The 26263-nt window shown below is 51.3% G+C and overlaps 10 protein-coding genes across 10 annotated transcripts; 5 read left to right on the top strand and 5 right to left on the bottom strand.

Moving 5' to 3' along the window:
* The first annotated feature begins 426 nt into the window (after window positions 1-426).
* Window positions 427-1740, top strand: K444DRAFT_606139 (uncharacterized protein). Its single transcript, XM_024878922.1, has 2 exons — window positions 427-1398; window positions 1468-1740. Exon 1 carries the CDS (start codon window positions 873-875, stop codon window positions 1248-1250), a length of 378 nt encoding a protein of 125 aa, XP_024744118.1. The 5' UTR covers window positions 427-872; the 3' UTR covers window positions 1251-1398; window positions 1468-1740.
* A 1079-nt stretch (window positions 1741-2819) lies between these two features.
* On the bottom strand, window positions 2820-5391 carry K444DRAFT_550463 (uncharacterized protein). The gene is made up of 2 exons (XM_024876508.1): window positions 5089-5391; window positions 2820-4765 (listed from the first exon to the last, which is right to left on the bottom strand). The coding sequence occupies exons 1-2, from the start codon at window positions 5372-5374 to the stop codon at window positions 3168-3170; spliced, it is 1884 nt and encodes a 627-aa protein (XP_024744119.1). The 5' UTR covers window positions 5375-5391; the 3' UTR covers window positions 2820-3167.
* Window positions 5392-6954: 1563 nt separating this feature from the next.
* Window positions 6955-9512, top strand: K444DRAFT_9493 (uncharacterized protein). The gene has a single exon (XM_024888830.1). It carries the CDS (start codon window positions 7047-7049, stop codon window positions 9099-9101), a length of 2055 nt encoding a protein of 684 aa, XP_024744120.1. The 5' UTR covers window positions 6955-7046; the 3' UTR covers window positions 9102-9512.
* A 169-nt stretch (window positions 9513-9681) lies between these two features.
* K444DRAFT_9441 (uncharacterized protein) lies at window positions 9682-11958 on the bottom strand. The gene is made up of 5 exons (XM_024888824.1): window positions 11724-11958; window positions 11130-11482; window positions 10705-11077; window positions 10057-10654; window positions 9682-10003 (listed from the first exon to the last, which is right to left on the bottom strand). Exons 1-5 carry the CDS (start codon window positions 11752-11754, stop codon window positions 9793-9795), a joined length of 1566 nt encoding a protein of 521 aa, XP_024744121.1. The 5' UTR covers window positions 11755-11958; the 3' UTR covers window positions 9682-9792.
* A 204-nt stretch (window positions 11959-12162) lies between these two features.
* On the top strand, window positions 12163-12624 carry K444DRAFT_623417 (uncharacterized protein; the record flags this gene model as incomplete). The annotated part of the gene is made up of 1 exon (XM_024882280.1): window positions 12163-12624. One exon carries the CDS (start codon window positions 12163-12165, stop codon window positions 12622-12624), a length of 462 nt encoding a protein of 153 aa, XP_024744122.1.
* Window positions 12625-12811: 187 nt separating this feature from the next.
* On the bottom strand, window positions 12812-14381 carry K444DRAFT_9267 (TBCC-domain-containing protein). The gene is made up of 3 exons (XM_024888812.1): window positions 14012-14381; window positions 13257-13964; window positions 12812-13203 (listed from the first exon to the last, which is right to left on the bottom strand). The coding sequence occupies exons 1-3, from the start codon at window positions 14279-14281 to the stop codon at window positions 13000-13002; spliced, it is 1182 nt and encodes a 393-aa protein (XP_024744123.1). The 5' UTR covers window positions 14282-14381; the 3' UTR covers window positions 12812-12999.
* Window positions 14382-15047: 666 nt separating this feature from the next.
* K444DRAFT_606145 (uncharacterized protein) lies at window positions 15048-15915 on the bottom strand. Its single transcript, XM_024878923.1, has 4 exons — window positions 15703-15915; window positions 15527-15646; window positions 15269-15463; window positions 15048-15218 (listed from the first exon to the last, which is right to left on the bottom strand). Exons 1-4 carry the CDS (start codon window positions 15878-15880, stop codon window positions 15136-15138), a joined length of 576 nt encoding a protein of 191 aa, XP_024744124.1. The 5' UTR covers window positions 15881-15915; the 3' UTR covers window positions 15048-15135.
* A 610-nt stretch (window positions 15916-16525) lies between these two features.
* Window positions 16526-20593, top strand: K444DRAFT_515784 (ubiquitin C-terminal hydrolase-like protein; the record flags this gene model as incomplete). The annotated part of the gene is made up of 4 exons (XM_024873627.1): window positions 16526-17344; window positions 17429-18133; window positions 18218-18761; window positions 18813-20593. The coding sequence occupies 4 exons, from the start codon at window positions 16526-16528 to the stop codon at window positions 20591-20593; spliced, it is 3849 nt and encodes a 1282-aa protein (XP_024744125.1).
* Window positions 20594-21096: 503 nt separating this feature from the next.
* K444DRAFT_639244 (uncharacterized protein) lies at window positions 21097-22422 on the bottom strand (the record flags this gene model as incomplete). The annotated part of the gene is made up of 1 exon (XM_024884355.1): window positions 21097-22422. One exon carries the CDS (start codon window positions 22420-22422, stop codon window positions 21097-21099), a length of 1326 nt encoding a protein of 441 aa, XP_024744126.1.
* An 817-nt stretch (window positions 22423-23239) lies between these two features.
* On the top strand, window positions 23240-26155 carry K444DRAFT_550476 (HPC2-domain-containing protein). The gene is made up of 2 exons (XM_024876509.1): window positions 23240-25402; window positions 25453-26155. Exons 1-2 carry the CDS (start codon window positions 23733-23735, stop codon window positions 25778-25780), a joined length of 1998 nt encoding a protein of 665 aa, XP_024744127.1. The 5' UTR covers window positions 23240-23732; the 3' UTR covers window positions 25781-26155.
* The last annotated feature ends 108 nt before the right edge of the window (window positions 26156-26263 follow it).

Consider the following 26263-nt stretch of genomic DNA (forward strand, 5'->3'; position numbering starts at 1 on the left):
CGTCTCCGGCGCAGCTTTCCAGGTGCCCGAACTCGCTCGTCCGGACGGCTTGGGTGGACAATGGGACGGTTGCCATGCTGGCAGCAGTCCGCCATTCGCAAGTCAATCAACCCACTGGGAGAAGGACGAATTGGGGAGGTGGAACCGTAGGATGAAATGTCCGCGTCAATAATGAAGCTCGACGGACGTTGAAACACGCAGCCTTGAGGCCTCTGGGTGGAGAGGTGAAGGCTCCCCGGGGATCACCGTTCGCGTGGCGCTTCGTGGCTTGCGTGGTCGAGCGTGCAGCGAATTGCATGCGGCCGGCTAACCTCACGCACCTCACGCAAGCATATGGAACCACGAGTGCCACGCAAGGCAAGCCACAGCCGCTATTCCGTATCGGGAGTTTATGTACGACAAACCTCTCAGCACTCGTCCAGATTAACTTTCTGCACCCGTTTACTGGATGCCCTCAGCCTTCCCATGTGTCGAGCCACATCGCGACTCACCGCGTTTGCAACGCCGAGAAGCCCCTTTTGCGACCCCTCGCCGAATGGGAAGCTTCAACGGGACGGTAAGGCATGGAACTGCCCCGTTCCCGTTTCCCCACGTCAAGCACTGGCCCTCCACGGAACAACGCGTCTCGGGGACCACATCTCTGGATGAGCCCTCACCTCCCTCGCCTTGGTGGAAGATCCTGCCATGGCCCCCATGCCTCTGCCACAATTCGCGTCTTTCATCACTGCCGCGCTCCTTGAAGGCCAATGGAGGACACGCCGGTGCCTCAGCCATCTAGAGAAGCCACGAGGCTGGATCCGCTCTCCATCTTGAACCTCTGGGTTACATTAGGAGAATAGGACCGAGGACCGAGGACCAATTCTTACACTTACATGGTTGATCTGCTGTCACCCTTCTCGTCTCCAATAAAACAATGGATCCCTCCACCGCCAGATTTGCTTCGCGACACCAGAGATCTCTCACCTCGCAGCCTTGCAAGATTGTGTGGCTATGCGGGACCTCTCATCCACACAGAACTCTCTGAAATGTCAGTTACTCCGGCTACTTCCCATCAGCTCGCCTCTCGCAAGCCCAGTTTGCACCAATGGGGAGACCGATGCCACTTCGCCATGAGCCATCTGTGGCTCAAACTGGCAGCTGCACGGATCACCGAGGATCCGCATCTCCCTTCCCCTTGCAGATTCGATCACTGGGAGAAAAGCCTCTCAGCCTTATCCTTGTGCGGCTGGGTTGAAAATAACTACCAATAACCTTTTTAGGCATGGCAGGAACAGCCTCCCGAAACATTATGCTTAATTCAAGTCAAGCCTCTTGCTGTCAACAGTGCAGTCATCCTTCGGCTTGAGCCAATGATGTAATGCAGACCCACAGTCTTTAGATAATTGGGCGTACCATCAGGTATGGATGTCTCTCAATATTACTTCTCAACCTTTCATTTGCATCGAGTCCCCATTAATTCAATAATAGCATCCTCCAATGACTAGAGGCAATCGAAGAGACTATCTGTTCGATTGGCTTGGTGTGAGGGACTACCGAAGCTAGCAGCTCCATATTTCACATTGCTGCCCCTTTTTTCAGGGGCAACTTGTCACAGTCAGCTTTGAAAGATTTTCAGCCCTGTAAGCACTTTGTTAAGCTGCCAATGATCGGCATCATAAACGGTCATTTCTCCTGCGTGTCTCACCACCCATACAAGCAGACAGGGTAAAGAGAAATGATACCCCAACGCGGCGCATGAATATCCTCTTCATACATTGCGAACAGGCTTCGTGATCCTTCAATGCTCACATTCGTATTCTAAGTTTAGAGCCCAAGACGGACTGTCGGTCATTGGATCAAGTGAAAGGATCCAGTCTGTCCTTATTTCAAAAAGACTGCCGATGGAGAATCACCTATTTTCCTGTGCTGCTCATGAGCAAATTTTTTCTGCAGTACATCGCATAGAGTATCGTAAGAGCACCCCTCAATGTTTTGCGTACACCTACCTATATCAAAATCTCCTACAGAACTTCGTACATTCCGAAATCTCTAGCTCAAGGCTAAGAATTTGAATGTATAACACCACAAGGGGCATTTAAATAGCAGGCCTTGATGAATGTACCAGAACCTCTCCTACATTGATATAATCTGGAACTGTGTTGTACGCACAGTACTGGCAGCTGCTCTTACCTAGTGGTCTAGAACTTCAAGAATCGGTTATACCACTGCAATCCCTCGAGAGTCACGCACTGGGGTCATTGTGCAACCGGTAACCTACCATTTTCGTATTACCGTCAGCCATTGAACCAAAATTCTCAGGCCACAATGAGGAATCTAGATTGTATGAGCCATGGAAGTTTCTCTTGCAAAATTCTCCACTACATTGTGATTTAGGATTCATGAGTGTTTTCTCGTGTTTGGACCTTCCGAACACCGTCTCTCGTTCCAATTGTGCTGGTTGTGCTCTCGTAACAAATTGCGTGCCCTAATGCTTCAAGATGAACTACGTTCTCTATGAATGCGTAACTTTTATTGCATACTCTTGCATGACCACCTCGGATGAAAACTCAATGTTTAGCAGGCTTTTAGGACTTTGAAAGCGACAAATCACGCTCATCTTCCAGCCGCAAAACGCAAATTCATAGATTCACTCCCCAACTTCGAGGGAAAATCTCAATGTAACAGAACCTTTGAAATATTCAAGCGACATGCGACAGAAACACCCAGCTTCCAGAATTCATTCTACCATGTGAGTACAATCTCAATGTACCAAGTTTTCTGGAACATTGAAGCGATGTGGAACCAAACGTTGTATACTCGACTTCACAGATGCATTCCCCGAGCTTCGAAGAAAATCTCAATCGCCTAGAATTCTCAAGATACCGAGGCAACATGCAGCAGAGCCTTTTGCAGATAATTTGCAACCTGACATGGTCAACACCATTGATGACACACGGATTCCATGAGTCACGATGAAACCCAACGATGCAACCGAGGAGAGTTTTGTGTTGAGGAAATGGACATCGAGTTGACAACGAACAAGGTGGACATGCCGGAGAGATGTTAGGATATCGTTGTCCAAGCCATTTAAGTGCTTTATTGGAAACTCAAATGTAAGAGAACCCTTCGCCAGGTTATTTATCCATTCTATCTAAAGACCAAGCTCATCCTCTCATCTGAAATCCAATCTAGCTCAAGTCCATCTTCGCATCCTGAGCCCCGTTAGCGACTTGATCCTCAGCCTTCACCGGATCCTCAATCTTCCTCATTAGCCAAGCCATCATCCCCCATACCACACCCATAGCCTCAATCCTCTCCTCCTTCAAATACAAGTCATACCACTTACTCCTCCACATCACGACCCGCTCCCATCCTTCTCTATCGTTGCTCCCTTCAAACACACCCAGCAATTTTTCTGGCACCATAGCCCTCACAATACAAATGTGATGATTCAGCGAACTGACCATAAACACATCATCAAATCCACTCCCGGGCTTTTTGCCAATGGCACAATACCGAGCTTTGCGATCCCACGTGGGACCAGGGGGATTCATCCTGCGGTAGCTCTCGTAGATCTGCATGTTGTTTCCATCCTTTGTTTTCTTGGATCGTTTTGAAGCACTGGGACCATTGATCCCACCGATTGTCTTCCTGAATTCTCCTGCTACCTTCCTTCCTTCATTTTCAGTCCCCGCCCCGCCTACTAATTTCTCCTCTTTGCCGACAAGTAGCTCGTCAATTTTGTCGCCTTCCCGACCAATAGGTCCACCAGGTCCGCCGCCCCAGCGCGGAGTAGAGGTCCACCATTTCCCATCCCCGAAACGCTTCTCGGATTTGGCTTCTCGGGCTCGCTGTTGCGCTGTGAGGAGCACGGCGACGATTTCTCGTGCGAGGTCGAGGTGCTCTTCTGCTTCTGTAGCGAAGACGGTGCTTGCTCTTGCTGAGAGCGCGGCGACGGGCCCTTCGACGATGCCAGCACGGGCGGAGGCTCGCTCGGTCGGCGTGCGGTAGATAAAGGTTACGGATGAGTTGAAGTAGGATGGCGGAGAGGCTGATTGGGGAGGAGTGAGGTGTAAGCGAGGTTCGACACGGGGGAAAGAGACGTTGCAGCCGAAGTCGTAGGCCACGAGTTTGATGAAGGCAGTGAGAAGTTGTTGGCGTTGGTCTGGGGGAAGCTGAGATCCCGTGCCTGTACGGACATGCGTTTGTAGGTGAAGAGGCGTAGTATCGTTCTCGTCCTTCGGTGATGTCTCCGCCTCCGGGCCAAGTGATGTGTCGGGCCAGTACCCGGAGAAGAATTCTAGGTTCTTGTAGAACTCGTAGGCATTTCCTAGACGGGCTGCTGTTTCCCCTGCTGGCGCGGGGATCCGCCTGATGGTGCGGAAGGCAGCGGCATTGTCGATTAGGAGCTCTTTTTGGCGCTCTCGGTAGGTTTGCACACCCGGAGAGAGGTTGCCGTTGTTGAGAGGCTTCCTCGTAGCCTCGTTAGCTTCCAATAAGTCATCCTGGGGGACAGCATTCCACTCCTCGACTGGCGGTAGAAAGTTTCTCTCGGGGATAAGGTCTTGTGGTGATGCATCTGCAATCACGTGAAGCCTGAGGGCATCGAAGTGAGAAAGTCTGATATCAGCCGGTCTGTGGATGCTCTGCAGAAGAGAAACCAGGGAGACGCTTCCCCGCGGTGATGGAGGATGCTCTCCCGCTTGTGGCACACAGCGGGGAAACCTGACCGGCGTCGGGGGCGGAAGTTCCCTTGGCGTTCCATCTGATGGAGGCACAAAAACAGCTGTTTGAAGAACACGTGAGAATCGAGGACGGGAGACGTGTGCCAAGACGGTCAATGACAAGAGAGAAGAGCAGCCGAAACCCATCATGACCGGAAAGGGGAGAGTTGGGGTGGCATCGCTGACAGCTGTGTGATCCGCAGAGTCTAGAGTCTGGGGAAAGCCCTTCCCGCCGACGCATGGCTGCTGATGGGTCGACTGACAAGCTCAGCATGGCCATATCCAGAACCTGGTTATGCGTTCCAGGATGAGGCTCACCGCACGCGAGGCCCTGGATGATTTCGGCGGGGGACTCTGGAAGAAAGAGAGTTGTTCCTCTGCTCACCTATTTGAGAGATTCCGGCAAACATGGTGAGCGCGTCAGTCCCCTCTAATCTCCCCGCGGTGCGGCGTCTGACGCGGCGAGGAACTGGCAGACTGGAAGCGTAGCATGGGAAGCTATATCGTCGCCGATATTCTGGATCAGCTCTGTGTGAGACAGCCTCAGCGAGGCCGGATTGCAGTCTCTCGGATCGGTTCAGGTGCGGTTGAATGGTGGTGAGGGCCGCATTGAGTTCGGATAAAGATGTTCTGCGCACGGCTCGTCTCTTGCCCCAGATTTTGCCGATCATCCCAGCACCAGGTTGACACAACTCAAGCATTCATCGCAATCGGCGACTGCCACCACATAGAGGGCGCCCGGACGATGCTGCTGCCGACCTGTCACCCACACTTAGGCGACGAGCACTTGTGTCAACCTGTGCAACTATGGCGCGGATCGACGGATGGCGGCGGCGGACTAAGCCATCTCGCAGCCACGGGCTCGACGAAGATATCCGCATGAACCCCAGAGTCTGGAAAGACAATCGAAGACACCGGCCGTCATGCCGGCCACCATTGGAATGGTCGACGTCTTGCTGGCCTCGATGTCACGTAAGAGCATTTCCTATCACCGAGATGCATCTAGACGTCCCCCACATATGGTTCCTCTGGCAACAAGAGACTCGAAGAGGACTTTGAGCGGGTTTGGATCATGTCGACACTAAGATCTTGTACAGCATGCATGCCGGAAGGGACTTGATACTGTACCTGTTCGATTCCGCATTCCGTTTCACGAGGGCCCACGGGGGATCAAGGAACAAGTTAAGGTTATCAAGATGTTTGCCCCAGAGATCTTAATCCTATGAAGAGGAGCGTTTTGGCGGCCGAATCTTTTGCTCGTCAAACCGCGGAGGGCTGTTTAAGGGGAAGGTACGTCGTTGACTCGTTGGCCCACTGGCACCTCTGTGACGCGAAAGGAGAAGCGAGCTGGGCACTCAGCGTTGGCTTCTATTTCCGCTTATGACCCCTTTCCGTGCCGCGCAGACGCTGCAATCAATCTGTCTTGCAGGCGGCGGCGCAAACGGTACCGCAAACAATTTCCTATCTCATTACGAGGTGAGATCCAGCGGCTATGTGATGGCTAAAGATATCTCTTCTCAAGGCCAAGCGGAGCGTGCGCTGTGGCCTTGGCCGACACCCGTCAAGCGACGATTGAGCAGCCCAATCCCGACCCCAATGATTGCAATCCGACCGGCGAGTGGCAACTACTCGCGGCGTTCTGTCTGATGCGTGCAACCAAGGTGCAACTGACGATGTTCGAAGTCTGGCCGCCCAGTCAGCGGCGTCGAGGTGAGTGGTGTCTCGCTTATTTCGAGTCCCTGCACACTTCACTCCGCACCACACCTCAACACAACACAACACAACATAACACAACATAACACACGCCTCACGTACTTTACTTCACCTCTCTTCACTCCACAACCACAATGCAATGCTTTGTGCCAATCGTCACCATCTGCGCACTTCTGGTAAGCTGATTAGTTTCCAGGGCATTAACAGCCTCCAGCAAGCTGCTTGTCTCGCGCTGCACGACGTCAAGCGACGGAGCCCCTCGCCAATCCTCCTTCACGATCTGTGTCAGTGCAGGGGTCTGCTACAAGCGGAAACCCGTCCAAGCAGCCCCTCCAGCCGTGCCCCCTGTCCGCCATTCTCATCTCCCTCCCAACTCACACCCACTCCAGACTCACGTCTGAACGTTGGTGTTTGAGGGCCGAGGATCCGGTAGGTTTCTCCATCCATCTACACTCCACCGTTTTTCCCAAGTGGATTTCTGTTCTTCTTTCCATCTTCGAACACATCGTCGACGCCATGGTTGAAGCTGTGAATTGATGGCCTGGGCGCCTCTGATCTGTGATCTCCATATCCCTTGACGGTTGATTTATACATTCTCTACAGCGACAGGCGTCGCTTTTCGTTTTTACCATGTCGACAAATGCAAACCTGCCGGCAGGATTTTCCATTACGTCAATAAATGGCCAACGGTGCACAGCGGTCCCGAGGGCTTCGACGACGCTCACAGGCGCCGACGCAACAGCAGCTGCGGCATTCACTACTACCTCGACGACAACGGCGGCGGCAGCAGCACTAGCAACAGCGAGCGCTCAAGTTCAGCCAAATGTGGTGGTAGGGGGAGGAGCAGGGGCAGTTACTCCAGTCAGTGTGGCGTCCCTCCCGCCCGCCGCGAGCACTACCTCAATAGGTGCGACCACCTCCTCTGCCGCAGTTATCAGTACATCATCTACGACGCAAGCGGCGGTCATTAGTGCTACTGCATTTCCTGCATCGAAGGGAACGACCCCGACAACTTCATCCAGTACGGTGTTAGCCGTTGCGCAAAGCGATTTGCATGCTTCTCCCACCATCATATCTGGAAATGGCATTGGCAGTGGTTTACAGGCACCTTCAAAAACCTTTCTAAATTCTTCCCCAGCCTCGACCTCAGATCAGACACAGTCACAAGCAAGCGTTGGAACGTCCTCCGGCTCCAAACCTAGCGCAGCTCCGGTGGTCGGCGGGGTTGTTGGTGCTATGGGCCTCATTGCAGTCTTATCCCTACTAGTCTGGGCTTTCAGGAGAAGGAGGAAGATGGGGAGAGAGTCACTACTTACCCCTCTAACCACCAGTCGTCGAAGCGAGTATTATGGCGACAAAGCCTCAGTAGGTTCATCAAGCCGGAGCAAGAAATGGAGGTCGGGAGTTGGATATCAGACGGATAAGATCAAGGCAGTGATATCCGGCATGGGAGCAGGGTTAGCAGGCATTGGGGCTTCTCTGAAGTCGAAGGTTGCAGGAGATCGAAGTGACACTCCCAGTGTCAACTTGAATAGGGGCAACTCGCAGTTCCTGGATGGACCAATTCCTCAACATAGCCGAAACAATTCGGTACTTTCGAACAATACAGGGACTGTCTCTGTGAAGGATCGACTGACGGAGTGGTGGGAGCGTGTGGGCGAAAGCCTCAGTTTCAAGTGGCGTCTACGAAAACCGAAAGAACCAGCCGACCCCTTTGCTTCTCCTCGTGGCTTGACAGAGAAACAAGCCAACGTGGGCACCTCGCCTGATTTCTCCCAACTTCTCGCCATGGGTGACCGTGATCTCCAGCTTCGAGCCGAGCGTAGACGCGCATCCACGTCTGGCACTGGTTCTGTACCGCAAATTGGTAGCCTAGGACTCAACTTCAACATAGATGATCCATTTGCGGACCCAATCAAGGGTTCCAGTCAAGCATGGAAGCCAGGAAACTCCGCGGCGAACCCTTTCGCCGATCCCAAATTCAACTCGAATCCTTTTGCAGACCCAGCTCGCCCCGAGCGTTCTATCACTAAAGCTAACACCTACATCTCCGACATGAGGCGCTCAAGAGGCCAGTCCGTCGACGCAACCAGCAGAGGCAACAACGCCACTTCAACCTACCGCCCACCAAGCACCGCGGTGGGCTCCCGCTACCCCTCGACTATCGCACCCAGCAGAGACAGCTACCGAGATACCGTCTACTCGTCCTTCTCCGCGAACGCACGGAAAGGCAAAGGGCGCTCCGACCCATTCGATCTCGAGAGACCTGAACTCTGGCGCCCAAGAGTTATCACCGACCGTACCGCCATAAATCCCAACCCCCTCGGCACAGCGGGTCCACCACGTGCGTCCCGGGCTGGAAACGCCTACAACTCAAGGCAACAACAATCTGCACGCGTAACGTCCATTTCAACCTCCAGCTCCAAATACAGCTCTGGGGTCTCTTCCCTCGGTGACTGGGGAGAACCAGGTCCGGATCTCGGGCCGGGAAGTGGAAGCAGCAGTTTAAGAGCGAACGCGAGTTCGAACGGTGGGAGCACGGATTTCAGTGCCAATAAGGGGGCGCAAAGTAGTTTGGATGAGATGAAGCAGGAGTGGGATGAGAGGAGAGGAAAGGACAATATTAGTCCGCAGAGTGTGGAAAGTAAAGCGAGCAGCAAGGGTGGTGTTGGGAAGGCGATGTGATGTGTGTATCCCTCCTCGGGTTGAGGACGGTACATTTTTCAACAATCAAAACCCCTGTATAGGGAAGGCAATTCAAGATGGATGGAATTGTGGATTGGGCATGGCATCGGGTGGATTGGGGGTCATAATGAGACATTTACTAGATGGGTCAGGTTAGGAACAGTGTGGGTGAATAGGCGTTTGCATTGCGATGACTTCGATCGATGTCTGTCTGTATTTTGTTGGACAAGGGAATATATACCAAGGGGAGCGGAGCAAATCGAGTGGAGTCACTGACTGAAGAGGCCAGGAAGACACCCGAATGGTAGAATGGATAAGAGATCAGTGCAGAGCCAGAGAGCAACAGAAACGAGGAGACAAACGAGAAAGTGTCATGACTACACTACTTATTACTCATTGCACCCATGAGAGCAAAAAGGAACAGTCAATGTATATTTCTGCGCCTAAGCCTTTTCTGAATGAAACATAAGACTCTATCGTTACCTCTATATCGTAATAGCAATTTATGTATCATGCTCATCGTCTTCATCATCATCAGTCAATCAGCCATGCCTGCTCCCACCCAACTCCAATTTCTCATCAACAAGTTATGCTTGTTCTTCATGTGCTGGCTTTTCACTTGTCAATTACTGTTTTAGCATCAAGCTCTGTTCTATGAAACGAGAACGGCATATCAACGTGACGCAGGAATCTAACTCTTCACGAGGAGACTGTGTCCAGTCATCTCTTCTGGTTGCTTGAGACCCATCGCCTCTAGAATCGTTGGCGCAACGTCACCGAGGACACCGTCATCTTTCTTGAGGCTCCAGCCCTTCGGTGCGTTGGCCATGATGAAAGGAACTTTGTTGGTGGTGTGCGAAGTCTTTGGCTTGCCATCTTCGAATTTCATTTCTTCGGCGTTACTAGATTATGTTAGCACTCGCTTCGAGGCACACTTTACATTTGTGAGACTTACCCATGGTCAGAAGTAATGAAGAGGACGTAGTTCTCCTTCTTGCAAGTTTCGTAGATCTGTCCAATAGCCTTGTCGGTAGTTGCAACACCAATGATTGCTGCCTCATAGACGCCGGTATGGCCAACCATATCAGGGGGAGCAAAGTTGTTCATGATGAACTCGAACTTGCCCTCCTCGATTCGCTTGCTCATCTGCTTGGCAACCCCCATGGCGCTCATTTCCGGTGCTTTGTCGTATGTGGCAACGCTCTTGTTTGATGGGACGAGATCCTGTTTTTCATCTCTCTCCTCGAGAGGGAAGACTTTCTCGACACCTCCATTGAAGAAGAACGTAACATGCGCGTACTTCTCGGTTTCGGCAACGTGGACTTGCTTGACGCCTTGTGTGCCTAATGTTTCTGCAAGTACGTTGCCCATGTGCTGTGGCTTGAAGGCGATCGTGAACGGATAGTCGAGTTTGTACTGGGTCATAGTTGTAAGAGTGATGTTCTTGGGGTAAGGGAAGTCTTCCAATGGAGAGCGGTCAACATCTCCAAGTAATTGAGTGATCTCTCGGACACGGTCGGATCGGTAGTTGAAGAAGAATACTTGATCACCATCTGAGACTGTTAGGAGCCGTGATCAAAACCAAGAATGATTTGAGACTCACCTTTCACACGGGCCTCCTTGCCGCCAACAATGATGGGCTTTAGAAATTCATCGTTCTCTCCTTTTTCGTATCTCTCCTTGATGGTCTTGACAGGATCACTGCTTTGCTCTCCATCACCAACGCACATTGCGTTTAGTCCGACCTCAATTCGCTCCCATCGCTTATCACGGTCCATGGCGTAGTATCGGCCAACAACTGTAGCAATCTCGCCAATGCCAATCTCCTTGATCTTACCCAGAAGTTCTTGCATATATCCTGCTCCTGATTTTGGGTCGGTGTCTCGTCCGTCGCCAAAGAAGTGGATGTACACGTGGGGGATCTCGAGGTCCTTGGCGACTTTCAGAAGAGCGTAGAGATGATCTTGCTTGGAGTGCTATGATCTTGTTAGCCATAGTTTCCTTTGCTGGGCAAAACACCTGACTTACAACTCCTCCATCAGAGATCAAGCCCGCCAAATGCAAGCGTCCAGTACCATCCTTGGCGGCATTGAAAGTCTGCATAATAACGTCGTTTTTGTTGAGCTCTCCCTTCTTGATAGTCTGGTCAATGCGGACCACATCCTGCCACACAACTCTGCCAGCACCAATGTTCAAATGTCCGACCTCAGAGTTGCCCATCAATCCCTCCGGGAGTCCGACTGCCAGTGACGAAGCCTCAAGCTCCGTGTAGCAATCTGCGTTCTTCTCGAATGCATCCATCACTGGCGTCTCCGCTGCAGCAATTGCGTCTCCATCCTTGGGCGAGGACTCACTGGGGATTCCCCAGCCATCAATAACAACTACGCCAGAGCATAACAATTAGCCATGAAATCTCCAGATACATCAGACAGTATAGTAGAGCAAGGATGTAGTCGGGTTTCTTCTTTATCTTTGCTTGCTCGGGCATTGCGACTGGAGGTCTGGAGAGCAAATTGAGACGAGAAGAGCAATTGGATTCAGCATGGCAGAAAAAAGAAAGTGGGAGGTCGAACAATATATAGGGATTGAGTGAGGATACGTGGAATTCGGGGAACAACGTACTCAGCACTGCCTTATTTTCGACTTGAACCATTTTGGCGAGCGACGTCTCGTACAGCCTATATCAGTACATGTTAGTCCTATTTTAACAGGACAAAGAGATGGAGTGGAGAAGAGGAAGGCTTGCGGGAGAAGAAGATTTAAAGCCTTGAATATGGACAAGAAAAAGTTTTTGTGCAAAGGGCAAGAAATCCCGCAGAATGTTCTGAGTTGTTGAGAAGAGAACACCCCACCCGCGCTCAGAAAGTTGTTTTTTTCCACCCCTCCAAACCCCCACCTGGTTTCCACAGCCTCCTCCAAACTCTTCTGCAAACCACCACCAATCATCGACATCAATTGGAAGTGAACCCTCAGCTTCAAACCAAGACATCACAATACAGGCTCTCCTTGCGATAATCTCTGTTGCACATCCAGTCGACTATTCCCGCGTCGTTCTTGGAAAATGGCGACATCGCCCAGCCAAGCAACCCCTCCACCAGCCTCCCTTTTCAATCTCCCAGACGGGCTCACCCCTGACTCCATCGACACACTCCCCGTGCTCTCCGCGCTCCTCTCGCGACTACAAAATCCCTCCTCCAGTGCAAATACAGCTTCGACCTCTGGCTCGCCGCTCGCCGCTACTCCCTCACAACTCGCATCCAGCACAGGTCCGCTATCGATCAAAGACATTCCTGCCGCAACGGACGAGCTGAAGCACAAGTTACAGAGGGCGAGAGTGCAGGTTAAGGAGTTGCCGGATATGGATCGGAGTGTAGAGGAGCAGGAGGTCGAGATCAGGGAGCTGGAGGAGAAGATTAGGAGGCAGAGGGAGGTGTTGGTTGGATTGAGGGAGGTTGGGTTGCAGGCGAAGAGGGAGAAGGAACGGGGGGGGAAGGAAGACGGCACAGATGTGATGGAGACTTGAGAGCTGGAGCGTGGAGGAAGCCATGTTACATCTACAAAGAAGGGCTTAGGTTGGAACTCCGTATTCACGCGGCTAGTCCCAGCTCTCGAATCCTGCGGGGCGATTCGAGGCACGCAGGAAAAGCCGGCACCAGACACCTTGTGCCAGCGTAAACCTGGGACAATCAACCGATTGGAGGGAAAGTTTGATTACTGAGAGTGTTTTTGGAATTTGCCTCGGCAAAGTACCACAAAATTCCCATGACACCTATTGACATACGTTCAACACTTCAGACTAGGAACAAATAGACTCCACCGCTATGATTACAATCTGCGATCCCCGAAAGAGACCATTCCAATTTTGTCTCCATGTTCAGATGACCTCGTACGTATTGGTCTAACGAGTAACAATTCCAATCTTCCTCAGGATATCTTCAGTGCCAACACCTGGTCCGCCTGGGACAACCGTAGTCCATATCTCTTCCTGAAGACGTTTTTCTTCTGGGAGGAGGCTCCAATTCGGGCTGTGCTCTGACTTGAGCCATTTGAAATCATCGACCTGATCCCATTGATTCTGGACAGGCTCCTCTGAGGAAGTCATCTACTCAAGAGGTTAATATCAGTTCAGAGCAGGATATGGCTATGGTAACTTACATAACATTGGGGAATTGGCGAGAATCTAACATTGCTGCAGTCCTCAATAATAGGACGGCTGGCACAGTGGAGGTAGACATCTACATTGTTACAATCGTGTATACGAGCCTGCCTTGAAGCCACGGCAATAATACTGTTCTCGACACCAGTGATATGAGCAGCCCCGGCGACATGTCCAGCGATTATGAGAGATCCCTTGATGTTCTTCAACATAAGGCCGGCAAAAGGTGCATTGTTTGCTGTTGGGACAGACATATCAACAATACATCTATTGAGTTTAGTCAAAGATCCAGAAGACGTAGCCCGGGAGGCCGAGGAAGGCAAGATGATGTGAAGGCCATTATGACCTGAGATGTTAACGTTTGTTGCCTGTGAGAAACTTGGCTTCCGAATTGGTCCAGCGGACCCTCTCGTCATTTCCTCGTTGTAATTTTTAGGAAAGGATGGCAGGTCACCAAGAGTATCTTTTGCGTCAATTTCGTTAGGAGGTGACATGAGGTTGGCAGGAGTAGTTGCCATTGACGACTCATTAGAGGAGCCGGTGCCTGAGATACTAGGAGGCTCAAGACGCTGCTTTGCAGCAAGCTCCGCAGCATCGTTAATAGAAACAGCAGATGAGTTCTTCTGGGTGGTCTTGAACTTGAATCTTGATCTTGGGGCAAACTTGGAGCGGGTTTCTTCAAGTTTCTCTTCAAGGGCTTTGATTGCCTGGACAGGTTAGAGAAAGAACGGATCAGAAGTGGTATGGCCTTTACTTGTGCGTAGATCCGTTGGTCATGCGCTGGTATCAATCCTGAGGAATCCGAGACTTCTGTCGAGAGTCTGCTAATGCCGGAAAGGACATGGTTGATAGCATCTTGTTTTTCTCCGCCAACTAAACTGTAGTCCTCGAGAAGTGCTATTTGCTCCTGTATTTCCGTACATTCCTGCTGGAAGTGTCGATAGAAACGGTCCTTGATATCGGCCTGGGCCAATACCGAAGGTTGTTGGATTGGGGCTACAGGGTCCTCCATCTTGTGCAACATTCCACGGTCTCCTGTTGTATCAAAGTTCGAGGAGTTTCCGAGACAAGATTCAAAGAAGGAGTCTAGTATTTCAAGAGGGGCTCGATGTCGTCAACGGCTGTGTGGGGAAGGAGGCCGACTAGTGCAGAAGCGCATGAAGGGGGCCTTGAAAGCGAGGGCGACTGCGTGGTGGTGGGTGTCCGGGCCCCAGTATCGGCAATTCATGAGCTCGCCAAGTGGCCACTGAGCAGCAGACGATTAACAAGGCAGATCTGGGTGTACCTAGAAACCGTGAAACGGAAAAAGACTGGAATGCTTGCTTGCTGGAGTTCGAGTGCTATTTGTGCGGCCAATGAAGGCGGTTGTTCATGCGGGGTAGGTGGCCCACGTGACCGCAAATTTACTTGCCTTACTCCGTACAGCTGTTGGTTATTGCATTGCATTGAAACTTCTGGCCGACCATCCCGGGCCGTAGTAATTCATAGAGGCAGGTTGAGTAAGACCTCTTTCTTAGGTGAAACCTCGAGCTTAAGATTGAATATTGTCAATTACAAGTAACACACACCTCGGCCATCCTTTGGCCAACTTTTACTTCCAAAAATCTTTTGGAATCCGCAAACAGTATTGCCAGACTTTGACGTTATGCTGCTCACCCAAACTCACTCCAAGGGCGGCTCGCGAAGGCACGAATGTACCCTATTCCACGCAGGACTTCGAAATGAGATCAAACTACGGGGGAATAACTTAAATGAAAACACAGGGCCTCATTGAAGCCTAATAGAGCTGACTCGGTCATAAAGAAGCAAAAAGCCGGTGATGGTAGCAGTCGTATTTCCATTCGATAATTGTTCCTTCTAATCCACTACAATGAACATTTATGACTTCGCTGGCACATCGATACCATACTTTTCCTTGATTCTCTCTCTCCTTCGCTCGTCATAGCCTGGCCCATAGATACCTAGAACGAACAGGTTAGCCACGCAAAATATTTGATCATCTGGCCCATACCTCTCCCCTCTCCCAATTCTGAAATGGTTTCCTCAATGGGCCGCCGCCTATTCTTTCTCAACAGTTCTTTCCGCTCAAACTCATCCATCTCGGGATTCTTCTTGTAACCTGTCAAGCCTCCACCGGTATAATCGTATGCACCCAATATTACAGCTGTCAGAGCACCCATTCCAAGGACGGCGGGCGTTGTGCCAACTATCGCAATCAATCAGCATCCACCTCAATGCCAAAAAAACTCAACTCTACTGAGTCACTCACCTCTTAAGCCTAAGATTGAGCCCGCCAGGAACCCCCCAATTGCTTGGTTCAAGCTATCGTCCTTCTCTCGCAGGTTGGCAGACGCAAGTCGCGTGAACTCGTAGGTACCACCCACAGCAGCTGTAAATTCGTTAGAAAAGCTGGTCAGAAGCTTCACCTAATTGAATATAACCCACCAAAGACAGCAATTGTGCCTCCCGATCTGGTAAACACCCCCCATGCGCCTACGTTCCTCTTCGTCAAGGTATTTTGAATCGCCGAGACCAATCCCCCAGCAGCTCCTGTAATCATCGTGCCGTTAATGGCTGCCTTGACGGCATCCTTTGGGTGGTATTGCTCATCTCCTGATGCCATGTTGAGCCGTGCAGCAGCTGGAAGTTGAGCTGGGCTTATTATATGTTCGTCGTCGACTTTGGCGTTGATGGAACCCGCCTCAGGAGCGCCCTAAACTCTTTCGGGAAGTGAATCAATTGCTTCCGCTGAGACAGCTTGATGATGCGATGCATTCAAACAGAAGTAAATCAGTTGCGTTTGATTTTAATCAGAAGTCCTCAGAGAATATTCACGGTCAATATTAGTTCCATTCTAATCCCGATTCTAATTTATTTCTGCCTCCGTGATTCACCCATCTGCAAAACCGATGCATGCACCCTTCCACGTTCACCATTCGCACGTTACACAAGTGTCGATGCTCCAGAACAATTTGTCGTGGGTATATCAGCCTTGAAACTTCACACCAAGCCACGATCACGAAAGAAGTCAGGAAAGAGACACCTCTCACTGGCCAGCACATATCTGGAGATTGGATACAACGCCACGGTTGTTGGGCGGCAAAGGTGCTGTACGCGCGGAGCACCGCGGAACTGAAGGCAGCCCCATCGAGGGCGCTCGTAGAGCGTCATGGCTGACCGTGGGATACCTTCTGGGCCAGGTCTGCTTCCTCCTCCAGCTCCTCCTACTTCCAGATTTCTCCCTGCTATCTTTTCCAAGTCAGGCGGCATGCTAATCCGCACGGCGCCCACAGGCAAGACTGCCCCTCGACTGATCAACGACCTCCTCGACCATGACCCCAGACACGCTTTCATGCATGGGGGCAGGAACTTGCTGGCGGATCCTGCTCCAAGGTTCAGAGGACAAGGTTCGCTTGGTCCACGGAAGGACAAAATGGACTGTCGTCACAAGCTCATGAAAAAGGAGCACCAGACAAATGCCCCAAGATCAGAGGATGAGCGACCAGATGATTCCACAGAGTACAAGGTGGCCGCGTACTGCTCGGCATGTCTATATCATTTCGACGTTACAGCCAACTTCTGGAAACGGAACGACCGGAAGACTCCTTGCAATCTCTCAGATGAATCCAATCCTCTACACCATCTGCGGCTGGCAAAATCTCAGACTTCTAAAGAGTACAAGGAGAAACACGGGATGGACAAATATGACCAATCGATAGAAGCTCATAGCTTTGTGTGTTCTGGGACAGAATGTCCCCTTGTGGTTGACATAAAGATATCACCCCCCCGACTTAACCATCATATGCTCTCTTACATATTCGACACTGCGAAATTGGATGCCCGAGGGCGGAGAGAAATCAAGAACGACCCAGAGAGATATTCAGGAATGGCTCCCATAAAACCGCTTCAAGCTTTAGGATACCTTCGACAGTATTTGTCCGATGCGAAGGGCGCGAAAAGCAAGACAGAGCTTAAGAAAATCGCCAGACGAAACAAAAAGTACATGCTTACGTTCGCGGACGAATGTGATGAACTCTTTGAGTATCTGGACTTTGTTGCGATAGAGGAACCTTCTTCGGAACCTGAAGTGAGTGTTCAAAGAAATGTATCCTGTCATTTTGATTGTCCCAAATTCTAGTGCTTAAGTAGTTCACTGACATTCACTCTCAAGGATGGACCAAACTGTTTTTGGCAGCTCCCTATCATAACCGACATCAACAGGAACTTCATTGCTGACGTCTTGCACGAAATCGATCTGTTGATGGTGATGCGCCCGCAAGACGAAGGCAGCCGTACTACAGTCTACCACCTGCCAGCTTTGAAGGATATTGAGCGGAGTCTTGGATGTTTTGACTACCCCAAAAGGAACCGGACGGTCGATCTATCAAGAGACGAGCATCCCTATTACATCAGTCTAGGGGCCGTGGACGATTTTACGGATAAGTATCTTGAGTGGGCCTATGAACGGCAGTGCGAGTGTGACCCTTCGAATAAGCCTTACTACCTCGACTGCCTGGCTGATCTGGCCAACGGACGTCAGAGCGCGGATCTCCAGACGAGACTCGTAATGGCCACTTCCGCCGGTGAATTGGGCTTGAAGGCCATCGAGGATTCTTACAGATACTTCAATCTGAACCCCGACTCTGTTGAAGGCGACGGTCATATCATGGGTCTCTACAAGTCTCGCATCGAATCAGCACCTCGCCAGAAAGACGAGGCCAGGGAGTGTCTTCTGAACATCGCCAAACACCGAAACAGCGAGAAGATCGAAGCTCTCGCAAACGATAAGACCATGTCATTTGAAGAAGCGCTGGAGTTTTTGGGCATTTCAGTAGACACTGCCTCTGATAGTATCGAGGCTTCGGCTGTTGCATTGGTAAGTTTTTCGCCACTCTTTGAACGCGTTTCCCGGCGCCCTGCGCTGTCAGATGCAGGATACTGACCCTTGCACCCCGCACAGTCACTCGAATCATCAGACAAGGCCAAAATTGCACGAGCACTTCGTGTTATTGCCAGCCAACGCTCCGGTGACTTCACTCTGCAACGGGCAGCAGCGGCAATGGAGTCGGGCTCTGGCGGATCCACGCTCGACGTGGGCGATGCGTACAACCGACTTCAGATTGGCTCACGTGGCGTTCCCGACGAAATCGTTTTCACCTACTACCAGAGTCTCTCCAATGGAGCGCCGTCCGGGTCAAAGGACAGTTATACTGAAGCTCTTCGAGTGATTGCGCTTGATCGACAAAGCAATTTCTTGCTGAGGAAGCTCGAAGATCCCAATGCCGACGTGCAAGCAAGTACTTCTGAGCCTGTTGGTCTTGACAACATTGGCAATACCTGCTATCTCAATAGCTTGCTGCAGTATTACTATACCATAAATCCTGTGAGGGACATGGTGATCAACTTCCAGCAGCACCGCATGGGTCTCAACGATGAGGACATCAAAAACAAGAGAGTCGGTGGGCGCATTGTCGACAAGTCTGAGATTATCAAGGCACAGAAATGTAAGTCACAACCACCTTCACGATCACTGGAAATTAGACTAATCGTTACAGTTGTCGAAGAGTTGCATAACCTTTTTGAAAACCTGAAGACGGCGTCGTCACGCTCGGTCAAGCCAACCAGGGAATTAGCTGAACTCACCATTTTCAGCTCTGCCGCTGTAGCAGACTTCAGAAGGGCGTCGATCAGCAGCCCACACGGTCCACCCAATCTTTCCTCAATTATGGATGGCCCAGTATATGGTCCACAATGGCCTCCTCCACTGCCTCCACCACTTCCAACCACGGTAGAGGAGGACATTGAGATGATTGACCACCCCAGAAATAAAATTACAGAAAATGGCGACGACAGCAGCGAAGCGACGCTGGTTGACCTTGACCAACTTCCTCCTTCGTACGGCGAAACCACTGGCAACGAGGAATCCAGCCCGGGAGATGATGCCGTCATGGTGAATGGCGAGGATTCAAGCCCAGATAGACCTTCTGCCTTAGAAAAGCCACCACCGATTCCACCGCGGAACAAGTCTGGACTCGTCATTCAGACAAACGAAAACAAAGACCTTCTGCCCAATGATGAACTGTGGAAATTCGGATCCCAGCAAGATGTTACCGAGGTGATAGGCAATGTCATGTTTCGCTTGCAATGTGCCATAAAGCCTACAAGTATCGAGGAGACCTCAGGAGCCCAGATCGATATTATCAGAGATACCTTCTTCGGTGCTAATACAGTCTATACACAGAAAGCACAGAGTTTGGAGAGGAAGACGGAAGCTTGGCCATCGATCATCGTCTTTCCTGGAAAGGTCGGTCGAGACATATACGAAGCTCTCGACGTGGTTTACGACGAGCAACAAGTCGAAATCGACAATACGACCGTGCCTCAGTATGCTTCGCTGAGCAAACTTCCGCCCATCTTACAAATTCATATTCAGCGAACAGACTTCGACCATGAGACCCATCGAGCATTCAAGAACCGCAACCCCGTTGTGTTCCCGGAAACGATTTATCTAGACAGATATGTGGACACGGGTGATCCAAATTCGGCCATAATGCGAAGACGCCGCGAAGCTTGGGGATGGAAGGAGCTGCTTCGAACATTGGAGGCCCGGTACGCAGCTCTCAAGAATGATCAAGCGCAGATCAGTGTCCTAGACGCTTTATCGGCAACCAAAGATTTTGTTAGTAATCTTCAGGAAGAGGAAATCGAGGGCATTGAAGTCGATCCTGCTCTTCCTGAAGCACTCGAGGAACGAATTTCGGAAGTTGCTGCCGAACTCGAAGCTATTACCGGACGAATCAACGACCTCAGAAGCAGAATTCAGGGCCAGTTTATTGACATGCGCGAGTATGAATACAAATTGCAATCGGTATTCATCCATCGCGGTGAGGCCGGAGGTGGCCACTACTGGATCTACATTTATGATTTTGAGCATGATATCTGGCGCGAGTACAATGATGAATGGGTCTCGGAGGTTAAGGATCGTCGAACGATATTTGAGCATCAAGGTGGTGCTGGCGGAACACCGTACTATCTTGTGTATGTGAAGAGCAGCGACATCAAGAATTTGGTGAATGCTGTCTGCAGAGATGTCCAGGAGGTAGAGGTGACGCATACCACGGAAGAGTGGCCAGATTTGATGGAAAACGGTGTTTCGGCAGCCCTGAACGAGGACGAAGATAGCCCTGAGATGAGGCACGTTGAGCACGCCAAACCGAGGCCGCTACGACCAAAGCCTTCTGTAATAGAACAGTCAGCTTGGGAAGCTGATGCATGGAAGGAGAACGAGGGTCTCAAGGACGGGGCCAAGGTCGATGCAAACGGGAAACCATGGTAGATGGGCAGAGGCATGAGCTGTATGAGTATGGAAAATGAGACGCCCGCCTATGATATTCAAGGACTTTAGTGGAGGCATAGGCAGGGCCGGTGTAGAGTTGGCACGTGCTGGGCAGAGATGATATCCCTTTCTTGTTCTGAGTAGCGTCGCACAAACGGTGGCAGCATGGGTTGGAGTTAGCGGGTCGCCCTTGTGCATAGATGCATTTGCTTTCCATTCTAAAACAAATATTGCAGAACATTCAATTGAGGCAGGTACATTTGATTTGTGAAGTTTCTTCTTGCAAGCCTGCGGTGTTAGGGGTCTTTTCCTCAGTTTGGGTGTTAGATGCCCAACAAACTCACTTCGATATCAGCAAAAATCAACGAAGAGATGATATTCTTCTTTTCACGTCTTCTCGTTCTTCCTGAAGTACGAAGATGATAGATGTTCTGGTGCTTGGAACAGATTCTTGGTGGAGAATGAAGACGTTAGATTATTTGTACGAGACAGATCTGAAGTAATCAAGACGCCTTCCATACCTTCCCTCCCCCTTTCTGCCACAGCCAAAGAGCCTCCACGGCATATATTTTTGTACCTTGATGCCCTCCTTCAGCACTAGCAGCTTCTTCTAGAGTCTGGATAATTTTCCCTTCCTCTACACACCTCCACAACCCCTTCGTTACCTCACCATCTTCATCACCCCACTCCCCTCTACCTAATCTATACAGCAGCCTTCCCAAAGTCTGAAAAGATATGCATCTCTGCGCCGGGAACGCCGAGCGTGAAAGCCTCGCCAACTCTGGAACAGTGTAGCCAGCAGCTTCCGGAGCTTCTCCATGATGGTGGAGGCCTTTCATAGTTGGCATAGCTCTCGATATTCGTGGCGGCAGAATCCCGCCACGGAAATCGAAGCGTAAGGCTGAAGCTGGTAATGCTTCGTGGGCAGGGTAATATGGTGATTCTTGGTCTGCGACGGAGCCATGAGTTGGAATTGGTGCCATCCAGGCCAATTTTGAGGGGTCTGCAGGCAGGTTGGGGAAATATTTTGAGTGGAGGTTTTCAAGGAAGGAGGGGTCGGACGGGTCCAGTTCAGGAGCTGATGGAGCGGTTGGGAAATGGATGGTTGGGTGAGGAATATCTGCAACTGATATCGCCGAGATATTTGGCACTGGTTGGAGGCCTATGGGTTCAGTTGGCTCTGCATCGTCTTCGAATTTCACCGATTTCATGGGGACTGCTTTCCCCACTGGAGTTGGAGCGGGAACACCTGCAACTTCCTGCTTTGGAACCTCGGCCTTCGTATCCTCCTCCACTTTTGTAGACGGCGGTTCGATGCCAGTATCGCCTCGACCTTCATCCAGATTCGCCCTCTTCAAAAGCCGCTCAACCAAAGACGGATCCAACGCAGCAAGTAGCTCGCGTCTTTCTTCCTCTATTTCTTCAGTTGACATCGACTCCAGCCTCTGCTTGTTTTCCTGATCGATCCTCCGGCGCTCGCTCTCCTCAAATCTGGGATCTTTCTGCGTCAGTGAGGAGGCGTTAGTTGGCGTTGCCTGAGAAGTAGGCAGAGCAAAAGCATTATGAGTGTCTGTCGTGGCAGGCCTCGCAGATCCACCTCTTTGCTGCTTGAATGCAGAAATCCTCGTCCGCTTCTTGTGCTCCGGGAACCCAGTCGGAGTCGTCTTCAACTTCGGGGCGGCCGGGGCTGTGGTGGTGCGTTCCTTGATATCCCCAATGAACGCCGAGGAGATTGACGGAATAGCATCCGAGGGTAGTATCGAGTTCGAACTTCGCTCATCCTCGTCGTCTGAGAAGTCGACGGTGAAGCGTTGTCCTCTTAGGTCCATGATTGATCGAGGTTGTAAGGTAGTTGGTAGTTGGGGTGTGGACAGAAAAGGCTCGGAAGTTCAGTTGGAAGGACAGGGGTTATTTTTACCTCGCTGACGGAGGGCGGAAGCTAGCTTTAAGAGGCTAGCCGGAGCCTTGCATGCAAAGCCTTGCGAGTTTGATACTCGATTCAAGTAAACAGAGAACAGCTACCAGGACTTTGCGTGGAGATAGAATCATTTAATAATCATTTCGAGACCTGCGGTTCCACATAAATCGTACCCGCGGTATGTACGTCATTGACGAGGCTGAAACTGGGTTCAGTTGTGTCTGTTCTGTTGACGCAGGATGCAAAAGGGGGGTGGGGGCGGGGGGCGCGGGCGCCCAACCGAGATCGAGGAGGCTGAATGTTGAAGTTCTGCAGATGGATATCCCGATACCTGATTGGCCCCCCTCGTGCATGCACATCCTCTGGGCTGGCGGCCTTGCGTGTCACATCATTTTGTTATGCTTTCGCCTTTTGCTCCGTCCTTATATGGCCATTTGGTCGGAGAGAGTGGCAGCATGGCGCTCCAGCCCCTGGCCAGGAGCTCCTCAGTCGCTCCTCAGTCATCTCCTGGCCAAGTGTTCCTTAGTCATCTGTCCTTCTGGCCGGTCCTTGCCTCCCACGGCCAGCTCCAGCTTCAGTATGGGCACGACTCACTCTCGCTAGAACACGCTCCTGCTCCTGCTCCTGTTCCTGCTCCGTGCCAGTCTGTCCCAGTCTGTCCCTGCCTGCGCCCATGCTGCCATAGTTTCCCCAATCCCCCAATCCCCCAATCCCCCCCTCTCATAGTGAACAAAAATCGCTAGAGTGGTGAGACTCCAAATTCTGCGTTAGCCTTTTCCCGAGCTTTCCTTTAATATTTGCCCGCCCCAAACGAAACACCCTCCTCCTGGCTTCTCCCCAACTCCGCAACCTCTTCTTTTACACTCCCAACACACATTACCCCCGATACTGCAAATTGATCCCTCCATCGATATCAGATCAACTTCCATCGATCACGACCCCTAAACACCCTCATTCGATTCCGTCAATTTGACTCGCTTTCTACCATCCGTCGGAAGCTCCACGACGCCCTGGACTTGTCCAAGACGCCCAAATCTCGGTTTTCGCGTCGTCGTGCCATTTTTGAAGCTATTCACGAGTCGGCGTGAGCGACTCCGTTTGCCGTCACGTTTCGGCCCAGCTCCAGCCCCAAATCAGGCCTGCATCACCTGCGCAATTCGAAAACAGCTTCCAGATCTCCACATGACCTTCCACGCAACTGCTCCTTAAGCCTGTTTACTCATGATCAGGCGCAATATGTCGACGGAGCGGGTTCGACAGCTGGAGGACGCGGGTGTGGGCGCTCGAGGAGTTTCACCTGGGCAATTCAGTTCGGCCAGTGGTCTCTCATCGCCGCCACGGTCGAGTCCGGAGCCAGCATCGCCGTCCGCCCAATTTGCCAACGAGAGTAATTCCAACCAAATTTCAAGTATCACGGTCAATCCTCCTGGCGTTGTTGTCGAAAATTCGGCAGAGAAGCCGGCACGGCGTAAGCCCGGCAGAAAACCCGGATCCGTCAACAAGCCGAAGAATAACGCAGACAGCTCAGCGACCAATACTGACGCTCCCAAAGTCAGAAAACCTCGCAAGCCGCGAGATCCAAATGCCCCTCCTATTCAACGCCGAAAGAGAAATGCAGGCTCAGATGCTAATTCGGTTGTTGAAATCAAGACCGCTGCGGGTGTTCCGAGGCCGCCACAAGCTGTTGCTGAGGCATTGCCGGATTTTCATGTTCCCGCTTCTGTCCCCACCCAACAGGCCCAAAAAGGCAAAAATGAGGATATTCAACGACCCATTCAGTCTTTCTTCTCCAACGCTCCCCCACCCCCACCCCCGCAACAAGCTCAACCACAGCAGGCTCAACCACAGCAACCAGCTCGCACCAGCGGTCAGAATTACGATCCTATTCGGTCTAATTTCGATCCCGTCAGAGAAACCGTGGTTACTCATAATTCGTACAACAACTCTCAAGGCTCGCCGAGTCATCCTCACTCCATGAATCGCGCCAGCGCGTCACCGTCAATCTCAAGCTTGGTTGATCCCCCGAATCAAGCCTTAACGTCACCCTCTATCGCTGCACAATCCTTCTTTAATCAACAGCAGCAGCAGCAGCAGCAGCAAGCGAGGTTCCACAACGAAGGTCACACTTCAGTGCCTCCATCTCCAACAGCCAATAGGTTAGCGCCTTCCGCAATTGTTGAACCTTGCACTCAAAAGCCACCTACTCCAGTCGCAATGGCCGTAAAGAAACAGGACATCGCACCCGCCCCTGGCCCAACAACTATCTCAAAGAAAGGCAACGGTCCTGGAAGCACCGCAACTTCTTCAGCTGCCGCATCACCGAAGCCCCATAAGCTCAAAGAGCCAAAGGAATTATATCCCACGCCGCCCCCTCTTCCAGGATCCGGCCTCATGCAGCTCGGAGGCGCTGGAGCAGCCGATGGCGCAGAGTTTCGAGCCCCTACTGTCATCCTGCAAATTCCTCTTAATGGCGAGGTGAATAAGTACGTCAACTTCACTCGTCTGGCGGAGGAACGTTACGGTTGGGATGCACTCCACCCCCGACTGGCTGCTCAGAGAGACCGCCTTGCTCGAGTAGCCGCCGCTGGAGCCGCCTTGGAGCGTAACGGATCAAACAAGGATAGCGGTGACGAAATGTCACTTGACTCGGAAGCCGAAGGAAGCAACATTGAGATGGGTGGCATGAGTGATGGACGCACTGGCACTGATGGAGGAGCCAAGAGGGTTCCGAAGAAGAGAAAAATGAAGGAAGATGAGTATGACAAGGATGATGGATTTGTTGATGATTCGGAGTTACTTTGGGAGGAGCAAGCTGCTGCTGCCAATGATGGCTTCTTCGTGTACTCTGGTCCACTTGTTCCAGAGGGCGAAAAGCCTGCTTTAGATATCAGGTATGTTTTTGCATTGGTCATACTTGGGGTAGAACTGACTGTTTTGGCAGAGCTGATGGCGCCCCAAAGCGTGGTCGAGGACGTGGCAGCCGTGGAGGAGCTCGTGCTTCAAGCGGTCGTGGAGGTGCTGCTGCTCTGGCTGCATCCACTGGCTTGCGACCAAACGGCCTTCCACTTTCAGGACCTGGCTCACGAGGCGGATCTACCACTCGAAAGCCGCGTATCACCAAGGCGGATCGTGCTCGCATGGAGCAAGAAAAACTTGATAGGGAGAAGATGGGAAGCATGACTCAGATACCCGGCAACTATGGAGGCGGGATGGCTCAGTTGGCGAGTGCTCCCAACTTGGGTAACACACCTATGGTTTTCAATCAGTGAGCGAGCACAAAAAAGTTTCTCGCCGTTGATGTGTGAGAGTAGTTCTTCTGATTATTGTAAGATTTGGCGGAGTTCATTGCGGAAGACACATGCATTGGGGCCGAGGTGTTTACATATTGTTCTGTTCTGTACAAAATACTTTGCTTTCACACTGCATTGCGAGGAGGGACCTGTAGAGGGCAGCACTCGGTAGCACGTTGCTATTGAACCACGGGATAATAAAAGAAGCATTGTCATGAGTCTTCTGGCTGAGAATAATTGACAAAGGCAGACCAAGACATGGTTGACTATGAACCATGAACCCGTTGTGAAAGGGTTGTTGTAATATATTTTTGGCGAAAGACTTTGTAATCACATCAAGTATTGCCTTTCTCGACCGCTCTGAATCGCGATGGATAATTGCTGATTTCTCTGACAAGTCAGAGGAAGATGTATTCCCATCTGGCTACGTGCTTACCGCGGATTGCTTAAAGCGGCGGCCAT

Source organism: Hyaloscypha bicolor (assembly GCF_002865645.1).
Source record: "Hyaloscypha bicolor E unplaced genomic scaffold K444scaffold_10, whole genome shotgun sequence".
In the NCBI taxonomy this organism is placed as follows: domain Eukaryota; kingdom Fungi; phylum Ascomycota; class Leotiomycetes; order Helotiales; family Hyaloscyphaceae; genus Hyaloscypha; species Hyaloscypha bicolor.